The sequence below is a fragment of the Falco peregrinus genome, chromosome 1, assembly GCF_023634155.1.
Source record: "Falco peregrinus isolate bFalPer1 chromosome 1, bFalPer1.pri, whole genome shotgun sequence".
Taxonomy (NCBI): domain Eukaryota; kingdom Metazoa; phylum Chordata; class Aves; order Falconiformes; family Falconidae; genus Falco; species Falco peregrinus.
The window spans coordinates 87,744,010-87,763,763 of record NC_073721.1 but is presented as its reverse complement, the minus strand read 5'-3'; the positions used below and the strand labels follow the sequence as shown (position 1 = coordinate 87,763,763).

At 35.9% G+C, this 19,754-nt stretch overlaps 1 protein-coding gene across 5 annotated transcripts in view; it reads left to right on the top strand.

The window, feature by feature from the left end:
* RPS6KA5 (ribosomal protein S6 kinase A5) overlaps positions 1-19,754 on the top strand; it is an 81,656-nt gene that overhangs the window by 44,498 nt on the left and 17,404 nt on the right. For 3 of the 5 annotated variants that reach the window (XM_055798133.1, XM_027793195.2, XM_027793193.2), the window contains exons 6-10: positions 5,144-5,227; positions 7,899-8,002; positions 16,085-16,235; positions 17,696-17,857; positions 19,067-19,192. In XM_055798133.1, the coding sequence (XP_055654108.1) occupies positions 5,144-5,227; positions 7,899-8,002; positions 16,085-16,235; positions 17,696-17,857; positions 19,067-19,192 (627 nt within the window). Of the gene's footprint in view, positions 1-4,314; positions 4,443-5,143; positions 5,228-7,898; positions 8,003-16,084; positions 16,236-17,695; positions 17,858-19,066; positions 19,193-19,754 lie in introns of all 5 variants that reach the window. The other 2 variants (XM_027793196.2, XM_027793194.2) reach the window with 2 other exon arrangements.

Below are 19,754 nucleotides of genomic sequence, written 5' to 3'. Positions count from 1 at the left end.
GTCTCTGAGCTGCCATTACATGTGTTGCTAAACTGAATTTGCATTGCTGTAGACTAGGATGTGTACTCGAGAACACATCTGTGTATTATAGTAGTGACTTTCTCTGTTGGGCAGACTGTAGGTGTGGTGAGTTTCGATTAGTCCTTGCAGAGAAATGGGAGTTCCTTCATCTTGCTTTTTTTGCTACTGTTTTTTTTTGTTGTTTTTTTTTTTTTTACTTTATGAAGGAGCTCAGAGAACTATGAAAGTGTAAGCCTTCTCTTTGAGGAGGAAAGTTTGCATACATGCTTTTTACAACATCAGGGAGTTTCACATCCCTGCCTAGCATTACTTAGTTATAAAGCAGGGCCAGGTGATGATATCACAAGGTCATCAGGAGCTGGATGGTGCAATACGTCCATCCTTCCGTTGGCACTTTTGATTGAATTCTGGAGCTAGGTTTTTTGATCTCTGGAAGTGGTGTAATTGTGGTCAGCCTGCCAAGGTCAGTGTATGTAGTCGTAACAAAGAAAGTGCTCGGTGGTTTGTTTTTTTTTTCTTTGGTGAAGTGACTGTCTTCCAGGAAAAATGCTAATCCACATTACACTTCTCCATCTTGGACAGTCAAGGAATTCTAATTCTCTGTCCTAAAGCTGCTCAGTGCCGTTTCTTCTTTGATGAAGGAAAAGGAAAATGGGATGCTAAAATAGATCATCTGGAGAAAAGGCTGCAGAGGTCATCGTATACACATGGTATTGAAAGTGCCCTAGCAAGTTAAAGCAGTTACATTTCACTAGGATGCTTAGACCAGCCAGAATGATTGCAAGGAACTTGGAAAGAGGGCAGTGCACTAGCAGTACTAGAGTATTTATTAGAAACAGTCTGGTAATACATATAGGCCCATCCACAGTGTTGGTGTATAAGCTCATCTCAAAGAATAAGTCTTAAGGGAATGTAACTTGTTTTTCTGTTTTAACAGAGGGATGGTTTAAGTAAGTGAAATGCCTGGCTGTCCAGGTGAACCTATCCGTTTTCACTGATCCAGAACTCTTAAGAAAATTCTGTTTGTATCAGTGGCTTCATGAAAAGTTGTTGCACTCATAAGCTGCTAACCTGTTTGAAGTAGCCACTTTGTATACCTTTAATAAAAACTATGTTATTGTATAAACATTCAAGAATAATACTGAACTTGGTAAAGAAAAAAACAGAAACCAACTCTTGTGTGCTAGAGGACTGAAGACCATCTCCAGGTTATCTGTAAACATGGAAGATCTGTAAACATGGTGATTTGCAACAAACGTAACAATGCTGTTTCCAAAGACAAGGTTGATATTGTCATATTGAGTTAAGAGATGGGTTAGCCACACTTCTGCTTCTTTTTGCTAGTGTCTGGTTGCTTGCTGTTCTGCAACTCAGAAGAGGGAACGACAATTTTTTAAGGCATGCGTGCTGAGTGAGGGGAAAAAAAGACCATTCTGCATTACACAAAAAAATGTTAAGCTCTAGTATTTGGAAGATGTGCATGTTCAGTGAGATTTCTCCTGTAGGTAATCCAAGTTCCATTGTTTATTTTTTTGTCTTATATTTCATAACATGGAAGTGTTAATAATATGTACTCTGGAATTTGGATTCATGTTATAAGGTTGAATGAAATGTAAATTGTGGGGGCAAAATACAAAAAGAAGTTTGGTTGTGGTTTTTGAAATTTTGGAGGGGGTTGCATACTTGGTATGAGAGTAAAATGTGATTTCACAAATGAAAGGTGAAATACAACTTACAGTCACTTTTTGTCACAGAATCACATAATGGTTGAGTTTGGAAGGGACCTCTGGAAGTCATCTGGTCCAGCCCCCTGCTGAAACATAGTCACCTAGAGCCAGTTGCCCACAACCATGTCCAGAAGCCTTTTGAATATCTCCAAGGTTGGAGACTCCTCCACCTCCCCGAGTAGCCTATGCTAGCGTTCAGTCACCTTCACAGTAAAAAAGTGTTTCCTGATGTTCAGAGGGAACCTCCTCCGTTTCGTTCTGTGCCAGTTAAAGAGCCTGGCTCCCTCTTCTTTGCACTGTGCCTTCAGGCGTTTACATGCATTGATGAGATCCCCGAGCCTTCCCTTCTCCAGGTGGAAGAGTCCCATGTCTCTCAGCCTTTCCTCGTATCTTTCAGTACCTTAATCTTCTTAGTAGCCCTTTGCCGTATGCCCTCTCCAGTATGTTCACGTTTCTCTGGTACTGGGGAGACCAAGTACTGGGACTGAAGAGGAAACTCATATTGGAAGTTAACTTTCTTTGAAAGTGGTTTTAAAACCTCATGTAGCACATAATAGTAAAGACTATTAGTGACTCCCTAAAAAAGGTGTATTTAACAATGACAAATTTATGTAAGTGCTCCTAGTGAACGAACTTCATGCCATAAAAACTGTAAGTATCAGTTAGATTTAGTTGGTGGGGCTTGTAACTTAATAAAATGCAATGCAAACAGAGGTGTCATAACAAAGAAGTATCCAGATTTTCTGACCTCAACTGTCTAAAGTTGAGACTTTCTACAGCATCTTATAAAGGCAAATCTGTGTCAATTTGTAGTCAAGTTTGAATGCTTTGCTTTCAGACAGTTGGATTTATTAATGTTCTGGGGAGTGCTATAGGCCTCTGAGATTTTTACGTGGTTAAATAAGAAACAAATATTTGGTTTAAGGGTGCTTTTTCTTAATGGTCGCCCTGTAAGAGTCATAAGCTGGTACTTGCAGGGCTTCTGGAATATGACGCTAGTATATGTGATGGTAAATCAGTGTTGATTATGAAGGAAATGATCAGTGGGTCCATTTTTTTTTTTTCCTACCTAATGCTGAGTTCCAATTTACTACTTAATTTCTTGCTAAGATCTCCGCTTGTGATGATAATCTGCTTTCTTTTTCTTGGCTCTGTTCAGCCTTGAGTTTCGGCAGTAGACCAATTCTAAAGTGAAAGGGAAGCAAGAGCTAAAGGATACAAGTACTTACCTATGTGGATTAGAAATTGAGGTTTTTCTGAACTCATTACAAACATATCCCAGAGTGTTTTCAATTTATAAATGCCTGTCTGTGACTTACAGTGTGTGTTTTTCATATTGAAAATTAATTATAAGAAATTATATTACACAGTACCAATTTTTTTAAAACCTCCCTAAATTACTTTGGGGGTTTTAAACACTGAATTTTGTAAGGGAGAAAAAAAATACCTTAGACATGAATTTAAGAAAGAAATCAAACTAATTTTCAAATACCGTTTCAGAAATTCTATCTTCCATATTAAAAGCTAAAATGATTGTAAAAGGTAGTAAAGGTAAAAAGTAGATAAAATTGAAAATCAGAACCACCAATTATGTATAGTAAGGATTGTAATTGTTCCTCAAAAAAGCTACTACTAATAATTCTGCATGTTTTGAAATGTTTTGAAATGTTTTTAGTGTGCCTTCTCACCAGCAAAAGGTACCTGAGATCATAAGGGTTCTGCTGTACCACTGTATACGCTCATTACAACTCCCTAGTCTGTTTTTTGTCACTGTAGTGTTTTGTAGCCTAGCTTTATTACACAATGTGGAGACAAAAAAAGACATAATTTTGCAAATGATTTGCTGAATTTGCAGCTAACTAAATGATAGTAGTTTTATCCATTTCTTTTGGTACATTAGCATTATAAATTGTTTTCATAAATCTCAGCTTGGCTGCATTGTCTTTACTCTTTGGAGAGGTAGCAAGTGAACAACAGTTTCGTTTTGTATTTTTCACTCCCCTTCCTTTTCCTTCTTCCCCTCTCCCTCCTTCCCAGCTCAAGAAAAAATGAACAGAGGGATATACGAATAGCTTCAGGTTGGCTGATGCCAGGATGGAGGGCTAGGAATTTCTGATTTTTTTTTGTTTGTTTTTGCTTTATATCACACTATTTTCCTTGTAGATAACAGGTACTGCAAAGACAATCAAAAAGAAAAAATAGTTGTGTAAAGAGAAAGTGGAATCATGAAAAGTTTATTATTTTATGGTTTTGTCTCAGAAGTTAATATTTCAATTTAATATTTGAACAAAATGAGGCCTATAACTATCTTGAATTCAGAATTTGACCCCAAGAAACCAGTCACAGTATATGTATTTTAATAAATACAATTTAATAATATGCTGTTGGACTGTTTAATTTTTATGCCTCAGGGTAGCACTGAGCACTATTTCTACTTTTAGAAGCTTCCTCTTGTTAGTGTAGTACATTCTCTTATATAGCACCTGTTTTAAACTCCAAATCTGAATCTACAAATGTAAAACCTGACTTTTGAAATATTTGCTTTTTTGAACACTCTTCTTTAAAGGACCTATCAGGATCTCTCCCCAAAATGCTAGAAGCTTGAAGGATAAGGGAGGAACAATGTTGCATGGCCCAAACACATGTGCTTTCGTCATTAGCAAGGTACAGCATGACCTCATGTTGACCTCAAAGGTAAATCGCTAACAGGGAACAATTATACATGCCTGTGAAAGCAGCTTAGTTTTGAACATAATCAAGACAATAACTTCAGTGTGTAGAATAAAATTAAATTTACAACTCTGTCTGTCTGTCTGCCTTTCTCTTTCTCTCTCTTGTCTTTCTCCAAGTCTCTTCTTGAGAGGATGTTGTGTTTTTTGTATATGTGTGTGTTGCAGAAGAAAATATTTTTTCTAGAGGTCATAATAAATTCCTAAATATGGGGAACCCAAAGGATCTTGTATCCAATTTAGTCAAATTGTACAACTTAAAATGAAGTGCTCTCTTTAATGGAAAAGTTCCATTTGTTGTCTAGAGTATTGATACTGCAGCCTTCAGAATGTGTGTCTATATTACCTTGGGGAATCTTGTGTAGTTCTGAAACGTATAGATCATTTAAACTTAGGGGAAAGTTTTTTAAATATCAAAACATTAATTTTTGTGTGCTTATCTTAGACTGCCACACAAACCTATGACTTTTTTTTTTGTAGAAGACTAAATACTCTGTAGCATTATGTGGTACATCTCTGCATATGATGGAATATGATTTAGCTAGCAGTTCTGAGCTATTTGGAGAAGAATTGCTGCCAGCATCTTGGAACTGTTAGCCATATCTGTCCCATACGATTTGTATAATATAGTTGTTTGACGTGGATTTTGTTTTCTTTTTTTGCTAGAATGAGAGAGCATATTCCTTCTGTGGAACAATAGAATACATGGCTCCAGATATTGTAAGAGGAGGAGATACAGGACATGATAAGGTATGTTCTATCTAAGTTTATTAGTGAAAAGAAATTAATTTATTAGGCAACAAAAACAAATTCAGCTTGAGTTTTTTTTGTAAGATGTGATAGTGTCTTATTTAAACATGCCTTATTTCAGATTGTCCTAAAACAGATTATAACTTATATTTAAAAAATCCAGTATGATATATTTTCAGTTTTTAATCTTAAATAGAACGCATATTTATAAAGCTATTGAGGCTTATTTGTGTTCTATTCAAAATTTGTTCTAAATGTGCAGTGGGAGAAAAAATGTAGCTGACAATTTCTTCGAAATAAAATAGTTCTGAGTGGAAAAATGACTTTGTGGAAAACTGATATATTTTTTTTAATTGTACATCAGGGAAATCTGTTATCTTCAGTATGGAGTGGGTTATTAATGTCATAAATGTTCTCAGACTGTAAACATTTTTTTTTAGCTTGAGGCTCAATTTTTTACTATGAATTAAAGTGTCAGTAATTGATGGGATAGGTCAAGAAAACCATAACTTACAAGTGATATTTGCAACTAAAAAAACCCTAGTCTCCAAAAGAATTGTACAGTGTTCCTAGATAAATTATTCTGATTGTTCACTATACTGAGAAGTTTTGGAGAATATTTAATCTTCAGGTTTTTTTGCTGTAGATTGAGTTGACTTGTCTTTCTTTTGGGGGTCATGAAATATAGTTGATCACAGTTCCTTTCATGACAACCTTTTTAAGCATTGAAAAATACTACTTCACCCTCCATCTCTGTTTTCTAGACTAACTGGACTCAGTCTGACTTTTGCCTGAGAAGTTGTCCTTCTTTTTTTTTTTTTTTTTTTTTTTCCTCTCCTTCTTTATGCATTCTGTGTCTCTTTTGGTCTTGAGTTTGCCTGTATATTTCTTCAGGCAGGGAGCACTGTAGTGGGCACAGTGTTTCAGCTGAGAGTTCACAGTTTGAAGTACAGCGGAATGGTTACCTCCCCAATTCTTCTATTAAACATAAAATAGAATGTGCTTTGTCTTTTCACATAGTCAGTCTCACACCTGCTTTGTATTCCACTAACCTTTGCATCTTTTTCTACCGTACTGTTTGCCTAGTCGTTATTAAAAATAGAATTTTACAAACTTAAGAACCAAGGCTCCTTCCTGTACACTCTCTCTTGGTTTAGTCTCACCAGTTTCAGAGCACCTCTACAATGCTTCAGTCACTTTGAATTTGTGATTCTGGCTTCTCAAGTGCTTACAAATTCAATATTGTTGTTTTAAAGTGTGATCTCTGTTCTGTTATCTTTGATTGGTTCTATCTGATACTTTCATTAGATACAGTGCAGAGCCATACAGTGTTCTATAAGAAATAGCTTCACAGTTTGGTACCAAATGTTAGCTAATAAATAAGGGTGACTTTGCAGTTACCTATGTGATGATAATTGTTTACACCACACACTCTTTGCGTCACCATTAGTAATGTCATGTGATGTAGTGTTACAAGGTTTTTAGTGTATTTCATACTTACTGTACATCAAGCAACTGAAAGATGTTATTTTTAAAAAAAGAGGAAAATGATTACTTAATGTGCTATGCTCATTGTTAATCAGTGTTTTTGATTTGTAATCTCTTCTAGATAGCTGTATTGTTTGCCTATAAGTTGTGCTCTAGTATTTCGGTATTTATGGTTTTTCTAAATTTGCTTTCTGAGTCTGCAGATCATCCTTTCCTTGTGAAAAAACACATGCCAAGGAAAAATTCTTTGGTATTTTCTCTGACCATTGTGTATTTGCAAAGATAATTATTAACAATACGGAGACTTCTTCAGCTAGTTCTTCTAGACTCCTGGCTGAATATATGAAACATCATATTTTGAGTATCTTGAAGCAAAAAAATCCTGGAATATGAGAGCAAATTTTCATCATTTCACTAATTATCTTCCTGTATTGTATTAATGTTGTCAACATAAGTAAAGCAGAACTTTCATTAATTTGCAAATTTCATGGAAGTAAAACTGAGAAGTTCAAACAACCTGTAGTTAAATTAATTTTGTTGAAATGATTGAACTCCTTCCTTTATTATTCATAGTAGCATCTTTTATTTTGAAAGAGAAATATTTTTAAGTTACGAGGTATTGGAGATATGAGCAATATGATTAGTCTATTAGAAGTGAAAGATGACATGTGTTACAGGGATCTATAAGATAAAATTGCATAGCATTTTCAGGTGCCCTGATTAACTATGACCTGTGCTCTTAAACTGCTTTTTTGAAAGTTCCTTAGTTTCATTCTCAAGCTCCTAAAAACTCAGGTTCCACTACTTCTCTTAGCAAGGCTTAGGTTCCTCTGTTATTTCAAATAAGTTTTAGAATTCTTACTGCTTCACAGTGGTAAAAATAAAAAGTAATTTGTGAGCAGGACAGGGAGAGGAACTTTAGTAGTCAGTAGAAAGAGTTCAGTTTGAGAAATTAGTTGAAGCAGCTAAGTGGAGAGATTTCAAAATGAACTTAATTTATCATAGGAAATGCCTGCAGTCAGTACTGCAGTTGTTTATGCCTTATTGTATCCAGATTTGCTTTTATATTGATAGGTAAGCTCTTCCTTTGCTAGTTGCTTTCTGGGTGCATTGTTTTGTTCCTTCTTTTGTTAACAATTTTACTTCAATGTATTGTAACATACATAATTATTGTTGTCTATAGGCTGTTGATTGGTGGAGTGTTGGTGTTCTTATGTATGAATTATTAACTGGAGCATCACCATTTACAGTTGATGGAGAGAAGAATTCCCAAGCAGAGATTTCTAGGTAAGATTCAAAACAGTAAAATACATGTGCTTGCTCACAAAGTGATGTTTATGCCATAATATATGTTTTGTGAGAGTTTTAATCTAGAACTTAAGAAGAAAGTGCTACCAGGGTAACATTTTAGTTGCTCCAGTTCTGTTTAAGAGAATAACATTTAGAAGCAGATGGGTTTTATTAACCTCAGCAGGTTATTGAAGTAGTAGAACTGACATTTACAAAAGACCTGTTGTGTTTAAACTATAGTGGAACCACAGCTTTGTAGGCACTCAGCCCTGCTGCATGTATACTGTTGAAAAGGAAGTCAAATGAAAAATGAAATTATATGTAAATCAAATTATCACATTCAAAATCTTGACACACTATGAAACATATTTAGCTACAGATATTTTTGTCACCTCTTGCTACCTTACCCCATCAGAACACAGGTTTAAAGTGCCAGGATGTATCCTACTCCCACGTTTTTGTCACAGGTAATACTTACTTTATTAGTGTGTAACGTGAAATTAAGAACATGATCTTTTCTAGCCATACTTGCATATCTGAGAAAAAATGAATATGATACCTACAGAAATTAAATAACCTATGCCATTGTTATATTTTACATGTACCTTTTTCCTGATTATCAGCTTTATGTTCAGTAATCTATACACTTTAAAGGTTTGTTTTCAGCCTTGGAGCGTTTTAAAAAGAAAGCAATAAGCTTGCCCAAAAGACTTCACTGAAATCTCCCCCCAAAATGAGCATTTCCTATTCCTGGATTTCTCTTGGAACAGGGAGTTGAGGGCTTAAATTTCACAAATCAGTAACCACTGTCAAAATCAGCTTGTAAATCCAGTCTGAAAACTAACAATAATCTTGCTCTTGTTGGAATGCATTACTGTGGTTCAACTTTTACCTGAAGTCACTTGGTATTTAAGGTTATAATGTGCAACAGAACATACATCAATTATTTTGACAATTTATTTTACTTCTGTTCTAAATTCAGACAATTTTTTGGAAGGTTGAGACCCGTTTATTGGTTTCTAGGTCTCTTATCAGAACAGGGAACTTAAGAGGGCTACTAGAAAAACCATACAGGGAGGGAGGGGAATCCAATAACAAAACAAAATTCAGGACTTCACCCTCCTGATGGAGTTAAAACTTCTGACATACTTAAGGTTAGAAATTTTGTTGATTACTTATGCCATGTCTGAATTCGTAATTTTGACTCCAAATTTACTAAATGGAACTGCAAAGGAGTTACAAATATTTTAGAGAGAACTTTGACTTGAATTTACATAGCTTTTCCCCCAAACTGGGAAACTTTTTAGGTAACTATTCTACAGGATTTGCCTGTCTTCTGGTAGGTCCTTCTATGGTCTGTAGTATCTTAATCTTTCTGATAATGTAAGATTAAATTGAAAGCCGAGAAACTGCAAGGTTGCTAACATCCATCCTCTGATGGCTAATAACCTGATTTCTGATGTAAATTTAGTTGCAGGAAGTTTACTGTGTTGTTGCTCAGTATGCTTTTGGTTGGTGTTTATGCTACACACTTATGGACAGCAATCCTGTAGTCTTTCAGCTTTTATTTTAGTAAATTTAGAAGGTAAATTCTTACAGTTTCCTTAAATAAAGTTTTTTCACAATCTTCCTGTTTCCTGAAAAAGCCTTTTCTTAAATCAGTTTGTGGTGCTATTTCTTACATATGGACAATTTATTCCTGTTGATGTTTCAAGAGGATCTTGTTAAATTGAAGTAATAATTCACCATCTGAACAAAAAGATATTAATTCCTTTTTACTTGGGTTTTTCTTGTTGATGCCAATGGTGGACTGATAGAAAAAGAGAAGGAACTAGATCTATCACTTCCAACTGATAAGCCCCTAGTTTATAGCTGAAACCTCATTAGTCCCAACTATATGACTGCATTTCAGACTTTATTTCATCTGTCCTCTGTTACTTCAGTACTTGTAAGACCCATGGTTTCTGAATCCTTTCCATTGATAGCAATTTCTGTGCTGGATGGTATCAGTTTTTTGTGTTTGCAGTTTTTTATGTAATGAATGTTACGTTCCTTTTAAGAGTGTGGCTGAGCATATGAGAACATTGCTGTTTTCTCTGTCCTGGCTGCTGCACTGAGTCACGTGGAACTTTCTGGGGAGTGATGGTTGCTGTGTGCCTTGGGGAGCAATGGGAGCATGTTTGGGGCTTTCCTTGAGGGTGGGATAGAGCAGGCAGAACAGATGTTAGGTATCAGCAGGCCCTCATGCTCCTGCAGCCCAGGCAGAGGGCTAGAGGAGTAGGAAGCAGAAGTACATCTCGGAGAAGATGGAGAAACCCCCCTTTTTTTAAGGATTGAAGGGGTCTGTGTTTACTGCAAATTGGGAAGCTGTTGAGTTACTCGCTTGAGAGCATGCCTGAAAGAAATGATCCATCTTTCCTGACATGCATGATTGATATATTTAGAAGATACTGTTGCCATATTCATGGCTTTTCAGAAATGCCCTCCGTGTGTTTATCTCTAGCATGAGAACACAGAGCTCTTTCAAGAAGTAACAGTGGAATTTCCAGTACCTGTTTTTATCCTAAGCCTGTCTGGCCTAGAAGCTATGATCTTTATTTCCCTTTTTTCTTTGATAATTTTGTCACTGAGGATACATTTACAATATATACTTAATGCCCTTTTTTTGTTGTTGTTAATTCTTTCAATGCTGTCTCCAGCCTTTTCTATAAAGTCTTCTGTTGAATTGAGGTGCAGACTCTATAGATATGTCACACCTATAATTAAATAGGTTCCAGATTCTCTCCGTGACTATCTTTGTTTTCAGGGCTTGCTACTGAGTAGGAGAAAACTCAATTCTCTAAGTCCGCTGCAACTGGCAAATTAAAAGTCTGTTTAGGTTAGGGAATATAATTTCTATTTAAAGTAACTTTGCCATCAAGAAAGAAGTTTATACCAACTGGTATCTCTGTGCCAGCACTAGTAATTTCATTACCATTGGCAATTGTAGAATTTCATGAAGTTATTGGCAATTCAGTTTTTCATCAATTTAGAGAGGAAACGAAACTAGAAAGATCAGTTTCCATCGCCTTTGATTTTTTTGAATTTAAGGAAAAAAAGTAGTCTTCTAAATGAATCCAGGTCCTCCTTTTATTTTACCTAGGTGGGAAATATTCTTAGGTATTTTTAGATATTGTGCCACACAAGGAAATACATGCTGTTAAATTAGAGTACAAAGTTTTGTTCTGAAATATCTCTGTAATGTACAGTTCAGTTCTGTCAGAAATAGTTACTTTGTGGTTTGTATCTTTTTTTTATGAGACATTACGTTCAGTTCTTTTATGATAACCTTTTTGACAACACTCTGGACTTCTCTTTCATGGCAAGTGCATACTTAAATTTCCCTTATGTCTCTGTCTCTGAAGACCATTGTTCACGTGCTTGTTGTTACAGGTTATTAACATGGGTAAAAAGGAGGCACAGAACTATTCAAGTATCTCTCCTTTTCTAGTATGCCCTCTCTCCTTTCTTCTCCTTTCCCTCCAAATCTTCCTTTCATTTTTGAGATTTCTGGAATTCCATTGTTGCAGAGCTGTGGATGGGACCCGTCCTGCAAAAGCATAGGGAAGGGCTGGGTTTGATTACAAACCCAGTATTTTCAGTTTGACCATGAGTGATTTGTAGGGCCAACTTGAAAGACAGAGAGATCCATTTTAAGGTGTTGACTTTTGAGGGTCTTATCATAGATACAGGGATTTAAAATGAGCCTGAAGTTTTCAGAGTAGTATTTTGCTGCTGTGCAGCAGCTTAGAAAATTACCAGCTTTGGGGTTATGAATAGATAGATATCTATCTATCTTCCATTTTCATAGGTATATACATCTATAATATAATCTGTAGAAGCATATGATGCCATATTAGCATACTAATGCTAATAGCAGCCTATGTCCTTTATTTGACATGGTTGGTTAGTCTTTAGTTAAACTTCATGGAGGGTGGCTGAAATTTTACCATTCGTCATTAGATGCTATGAAGATACTTGCAATTCTGCAGGAAACATTTCCTTGATAAAACGGTTGGGAAGATGCATAGCAGGTGTATGCTGGGATTCCCTTCTTTATTCTTTTTCTGTTAAGACTTCAGCGATTGCTAGATGTTTTAAAGGTCAGAGCAGTCATTAAATCCAACTTGTAATTTGCATGCTGTCTTCTGGAACTTTTTCTTGAAGCCTGTAGCTGTCTACCTAGAATGTACAGCATTTATGTGCTTAGACGGGAGTCCAAAGTCCAAGAACTGATAGACAATAATGTAATGATGCTTTTCTAACAGATAGCAATGAGTCAGGAAATCTCTGACACATGAAGGAAACAATTTGATGCAAAAGTTAATGTGAACCACATTGCATCAGTGACTCTGCCTACAAATCAGTCTAACCTTTCAGTAAAGTGGATGGTTTCAAGAAAGTCATAAGTATGGCATCAAAGTCTCTGACTTGCCTAGAACTAGAACTGCTCAAAGCTGGAACAAAAGAATTGGGCATTAGTAGTTCTGGGATGGCAGGCCATTCAGAAGAGTCATTCTGAAATGTGAAGGTGAAAACTCTGGAAGCTTGTCCCTCTGCCTTTTAACAAGGTTACAGCTTGGCATTGCTTTCTCTTACTCCTTGAACATCAGGATGGATATGTATCTTTTTGGTGGTGCTTATAATACAGTTCTGAGGGCACTGATAATAATAGACTATAGTAACAGTTCTAGCATAAACAATGTTTCTGTTGGTCTGCTATGGTGATCCTTTCAATTTTTCATGATATGATTGTGTCTTTTACCTGGTGGAAGCAAAAAAAACTTCAGGTTCTGTACTTTTGAGGTTTTATGACCAAGTAAGAAGCAATAGGACAAGAGGAAATTGCACCTTGCACCAAGGGAGGTTTAGATTGGATATTAGGAAAAATTTCTTCAGTGAAAGGCTTGTCAAGCATTGGAACAGGCTGCCCAGGGAAGTGGTGGAATCACCATGCCTGGAGGCATTTAAAAGATGTGTAGATGTGGCACTTAGGGACGTGTTTAGTGGTGGACTTGGCAGTGCTAGGTTACTGGTCCGAAGACCCATGATCTTAAGGGTCTTTTCCAACCTAAATGATTATAATCATAGCTAAATCACATAGCTAAATACCACTTTATTGTTAGTTCTGCCTATGAAAAGAAATAATTTGAAACTGTAATCTTGTCAAAAGGCAGGAATTACTGATGTTGCTGCCACAGAAGTTTTCCATTAGGCAAAATACAGTTTTATACCAAACTTGTATTGGCAAAATATGTATGCTAATTTTTTATGTATGCTAATTGTGTTTGTTCTCTTTGTTACCCATGTTACTGATCATCCCAATACAGCATTTTTTTTCAAAGACATTTTCAAGTTTTTATCTGACTTGGCTGTCTGTAATTTCTGATATTTTTCAGACAGGAAAATGCTCTGGAATTTCCATTTTGGGTTCTAAGGACATCCCAGAGTCTTAATCCCATTGCTTTAGAAATTAACTTTAAAAAAAACCAAAACCCTGACTTAGGGTTCCCCTTCTGAGAGCCCAGACAGAACTAGTCTCTTTCCAGGACCTTTATTATATACCTTTCTGAAAGGCTGATAAATAAATTTCCTTGGACTCCTCTAACTGAAGTGATTTTCAAGCTAAGGAGATATTGTAGATTTTGTTGGCCTTCCTGTAAATCAAATAATTTTGCTATCAAGATGTCCTGCCTTCTGTCTTAGAACAGGAAGGTTTTCTTACTTCCTTACTCACTTCCTCTTTCTGAAACTGGATGCTTTCTGCAGAGGCTGAATCTTTACTTCTCCACCAGTCCTACAGTGTAAGAATCCTCTTGTTTAGTGATGTTGAAATTTGGTTTTAACGTCCCTAATTAAGAAATCATTTAGCAATATTGTGCTTTCTTGTCCTTTTCTGTAAAGTGAAGTGTGTCCAAAAGTTGGAGGCAAGGCTTGATTGCTGTTACTAGCAGAGTGGCTGTGATTAAGACCTTTATTGGCAGACCACCCTTAAATCATTTAAAGATACAATCCATCTTAAAGCTCAGACTGTATTTTCTGAACTCATTTCAGTGTTAGTTAAACCAAGAGGTTAGATTGCTTTCTCTCTTTGTTTGCTTGAAATTGGATACTATGTCAGTAGAAACAAGTCCTGGGGTAAGTGCGTATTGAACTTGGTTTTGTCATTCCACACTGACAGGACAAGATTATTTAGGAAAAAATCAGTTTGCATCTATTTTTGGTCTAATCCCAGAAGTTACGTATTTCGAGATAAAAAAATTTCCCATGGGATAGCTGACTCTAAGGATATGTCATGCAGTAACTTTAAACAAAATTTAGAAATGGCCTGCAGTGCTCAACTTTCATGTCTCCCTCTGATAAAAGTTTAACAAATGAGATTTCAGTGCTGCCACAACCTCATATAATTTCAGCCTCATGGTCTCTTGTAGAGTCAAAATCTTTCAGTCTGTGTTTAGTGGAGGTGCTCTTAAGTCCTCCTTCTATGTATCGTGCTTCCTGAAGTCACCACAGTGAGAGTAGCCTGTACATGTATAGACACTAAGCTGAACATGAGCCAGCAGAGTGCTTCTGTGGCAGAGGCAGCAAGTGGCATCCTAGGCTGCATTAGACAAAGTATCAGCAGGTTGAAGGAGGTGATCCTTACTTTCTACTCAGCAATGGTGATGCCACAACGGAGTGCTGGGTCCAGTTCTGATCTCCTCAGTAGAAGAGAGATGTGGACATACTGGAGAGGGCATACGGCAAAGGGCTACTAAGAAGATTAAGGTACTGAAAGATACGAGGAAAGGCTGAGAGACATGGGACTCTTCCACCTGGAGAAGGGAAGGCTCGGGGATCTCATCAATGCATGTAAACGCCTGAAGGCACAGTGCAAAGAAGAGGGAGCCAGGCTCTTTAACTGGCACAGAACGAAACGGAGGAGGTTCCCTCTGAACATCAGGAAACACTTTTTTACTGTGAAGGTGACTGAACGCTAGCATAGGCTACTCGGGGAGGTGGAGGAGTCTCCAACCTTGGAGATATTCAAAAGGCTTCTGGACATGGTTGTGGGCAACTGGCTCTAGGTGACTATGTTTCAGCAGGGGGCTGGACCAGATGACTTCCAGAGGTCCCTTCCAAACTCAACCATTATGTGATTCTTTATACTAAAGGGTTTTGTGTATGTATTTTTTTAAACCTCTTGACACGTTTTTGGTGTGTGTTGTCTGTGTGTGCATTCTCAATTTTCCTTCAGAGTCCTTAGCTTCAATGTCTACATTTGGAGTATCTGAAGGAAAACTTGACTTTCACTTTATATAAAACTGTGGGAGCTACACATGTAAAAGACAGATATTGAAATGTGTTTCCACTTAGGCTTTCAAGATTTTGAACTTCCACTAGCATTATTTGGTGGCTCCTAGTTCTTGAATCGAAAGAGTCAGAGGTCCCTATCCACTTTATCTTTAGCATTCATCATTTTGAGTGGAACACTGTGCCCAGTTGCCTTAAGCCCCCTTTTCACTACGCTAGATAGTCCTAGTCTTTTTTGTAGTTTTTCATATTAAATGCATTCTGCATTTCTAGTTCATCTTGCTACAAAAGTTACAGTGTCTCCTTTTGAGAGCAGGGCATGAGCACTGAACACAATATACAAGGTGCAGGCAAACCTCAAATGGACCATGTGGGTTTTTTCTCTTTATTTTCCGATAATTTTTAACTTTGGAATTGTTTTTGGTTTTTTTTGACAAAGTTGATGTCTTTGTGGAGCTGTCTGGTATAGTAAACTCAGTATGTATGAAGTGAGGATTGTTTTTCTTTTGTGGATTAAGTTACATAATTTATCTTCTATAAATGTCACGTTTCATGTCTGTTTCCTCAAACCTTTATTTATTAAAACAAAAACAAAGAAAAAAAAGTTGGTTTCACATTTTTCATCCTCCTGTCTTTAGCGGGTACAATAGAAGTTTAAGTGAAATGTTAAATGCTACCATTAGTATGGTAACTCTTTGTTTTAAATTCAACACATTAAGTTATTACTAAATTTTGTTCATTTTACAGGAGAATATTAAAAAGTGAGCCACCTTATCCACAAGAAATGAGTGCACTGTCTAAGGATATAATTCAGCGTCTTTTGATGAAAGACCCCAAGAAGAGGCTAGGTTGTGGTCCCACTGATGCTGATGAAATCAAACAGCATCCCTTTTTCCAGGTAAAACAAACAATAAAATTCCTCTGATACCACTTCCTCTGTGTTAGTGCCTTTGTAATCCAAGTCTAAAGAAATTCTGTTGGTTTGTTAACAGAATAGCTTAGAGGCTTGTTAATTGCATTAATAATTTCATTGAAATTGCTGAAAATACTCACATGCTTATATGTATATGGATTTTGTGTGTACATTACAGGAAGGGCATGGGAGATAATTAATGTATTCTGTTTCTAACAGTTACTGGAAGCAGCTAAAAGACACTACATAAACCAGAAGGTTTAGGTGGAAAACACTTAAATTGTATGTTGATGGGCTTTTTTGAAAAGACAGTTTGCTACTATCATTACCAATTTTCAAATTTTACTATTAAAATTCACCTTTAGTGATAAATGCTTCTTCTGTATTTACCTTTGCCTAATGAAATCTTTAGTCTTGTTTAGTAGATTTTAATTCTGTTCACATTTCAGTATATTACCATTTAGTTTCAAAAAATTACAAAGATCGGATTTGCATACATTTGTACTGTTCCATCCATTGAGGTTGAAATTGTTTGTGTGCTTTCTTTGAAAAAACTTAAGTGTGTATTGCTGGTGCTTCTGAAGTTAAATGCATTTTTTATATAACATTTAATATATATTTATATAATTTTAAATTAAATTTGTATAATCCATATATTTTATATTTATATAAAATCATAGATTTATATAGAGAACTTTTATAATAAATATATTTTCTGTGTGAGATTAATTTAAAATATAATTTATAACAGATTATATACATATATAAATTTCAAGTTGGTAGTATAAACTAAACGTTACAAATATTTTCAATGTAATTGTTGTAACATTCAGCATGGGCAATATCTTGGCTTTTTAACTCCTGAATTTCTTCTTCTTATAAGAGAGTCTGACAAAGTAGACTTAAACCTCCTCATACACTTTCTAATCTTGACTTAATTTCGAGTTTCACTCCTTTACAGTAATAAGGCCCTTTTCTCGTAACTGCTCTATCTACGCATCATACTTCTAGCCATACATTTAAGAAAGAATCCAGAGGGTGTTATGCTCTCAGGGCTCTGGAAGCTGAGATTAGTAATTAGGCATATAAATCAGCTATGAAAAGCTGAAGATACTGCATGCATGCACTATGGCTTACAAAAATATAGATGATGTTTCCTCTGAAACAGAGGAAAAAAATTAAGGGCTGTCATGCTAATTGTTTAATTTACCTCCACTGTTAAGTTTCTTTGTGTTTAATTGGGTTCTGTCAACTTACAAATAAGTATGATACTTCTTGCCTTTACCTAAGCAAACGAATAGGGCACAATTTTAGTGCTTTTCATCTGCCCATGGAAAAAAGCAAATGGAGTCAGGAGATTTGTTTCTGGACAAGTCTCCCTTTGCAGTATGTGTTTCTGTTAAATTTTCATTTGAATCAAATTTATTTTCCTGTTTTTGGTTTAGAATATAAATTGGGATGATTTAGCTGCAAAAAAAGTATCAGCTCCTTTTAAACCAGTAATCAGAGATGAGTTGGATGTCAGTAATTTTGCAGAAGAGTTTACAGAAATGGATCCGACATATTCTCCTGCAGCAACCCCGCAGACTTCAGAAAGAATATTTCAGGTATTTTAAGATCTCAGATTGATTTTTAAAAAATCATTTATTGAACAATTCCACGTGTTTAGCTAGCTTTTTTTCTTCCTGCCTTCTAAATTATTGGGAACGAACTATGTAATTCTCATCCCAGTTCCCAGGGCTGTTTGTTTAGGAATTGCAAATTGAGAAAGGTGGAAACAATCCTACCACATGCATAAAATGTCTCCATTCCCAGCTGAATGTCCTACCTGCTTTATTGATTCTTCACATCTTGTGAGTCTTGTCACCTTGACTCCATCAGCCTAGGCTACCACCTTTGACAACAGCAATGTAGTTTGCTGGTGTCCACATTATGATCTAGTTGAGGTATTCATCTGGGAAGTGGGAGCTAACTGCAGAGTTGAAAGTAGGTCTTCCATGTTGTGTAGGAGTGCTCTAATTACTAGACTACTCTATACAAATCAGTAGCAAATCTTTCCTTATCTTCTTCTTCATGGTATTAAAGAATGATCCCTTCTTGCACTGCACAGTCTGGATGTCAAATGGGCAGAAACAGCTCACGCACAGCCAGCTTGGTACCAAAGCTGCAGAGGTGAACGGCAGTTCACATTGCGTTCTCTCCTCCCCCTCTTTGTGCTTTGTTGTTTTTTTATTGCCTGTTTTTGAGCACCGTAGCATACAGGAATATAGCAGCGTATTTTAGAAGTTGTTAGATTTATAGTGACTGTAGCAAGCGATTTATGCATGTTATAATATGATCTGATTCATCCTGCAGTGGTAGTCACAGCTGTTCTTGTTACAATACTCAAACTCGGTGCATCATTAATATGAAGCTTATTTTGTTTTGCCGTTTAAAATGATTTGATGCTTACATCACAACATAAAAAATATTTCATGCTTTAACTAAAAGATGTTCTGAGAAGCTAGCTAGTTTGAAGTATGAGCCTTTATCACTATTGCAAAACAATTGAAGCTGAGCCAGAGTTTTAGCATTATTTACCAGAATTTTTTGTTCTATTTATAATATGGAGAATCATATAACTAATTCCAGGAAGATACCTGTTCGCATTGAACAGAGTAATATGTACCTATCAATGAGCCAGTTACCATTTCTGTGTTATGTTGAGAAAATTCTGATCTCTGATTTTTTTTTTTCTGAAACTTCTTATGTTGTGTATGGTAACTTGTGTGTGACAATTTTAAGCCATGCCCTTTTCTGATGTCTTAATTTCATAGGGATATTCTTTCGTTGCACCTTCTATTTTATTTAAACGCAATGCAGCTACAGTAGATCCTCTTCAGTTTTATATGGGGGATGAGCGGCCTGGAACTACAACTATTGCCAGAAGTGCTATGATGAAGGTAATAATAATATCAAGTGCTGAATTAGTTTAGTTAACTTGGAACTGCATATAACTTTCAAAACAACAATCACAGGCTAGGCTACAGTTACAAAATAGTCATTAATCATTTATCTCTTCTCTGTCGTGGCTCCTCAGATGATCCAAGCATATAATTTGCATGTGGTACTATTTAGAAGTGGTTGAAGTTTAATCTGAAAAATGAGATGGTTGTCTATTTTTCCAGAAGACTGAAGTGTAATAGTAATTTGACTCCTCCTATGATGTATTTGCCCAAAAGTATGTATAGTTGTGTGAAGCCTTTTAAGAACACATGCTATTGTGATGTCTTCAAATGAGCACATAGTTTTGTGGATAAATGTATGTAGAGCCATCTCTGATCCTGTTTGTCTGAATATTTTGTATCTTAAGCTATTGTAGTAGTAATTATTTATTTAGTGATTATGTTTGTTTAATGTAACATAAGATCTACTCTTTGATAGAATAAAGTTTATGCATTTTATTAAATAGAAGTTAAGATTTTATTTTATCAAAAAGAGAGCTCTTTTACAATTTTAAATATA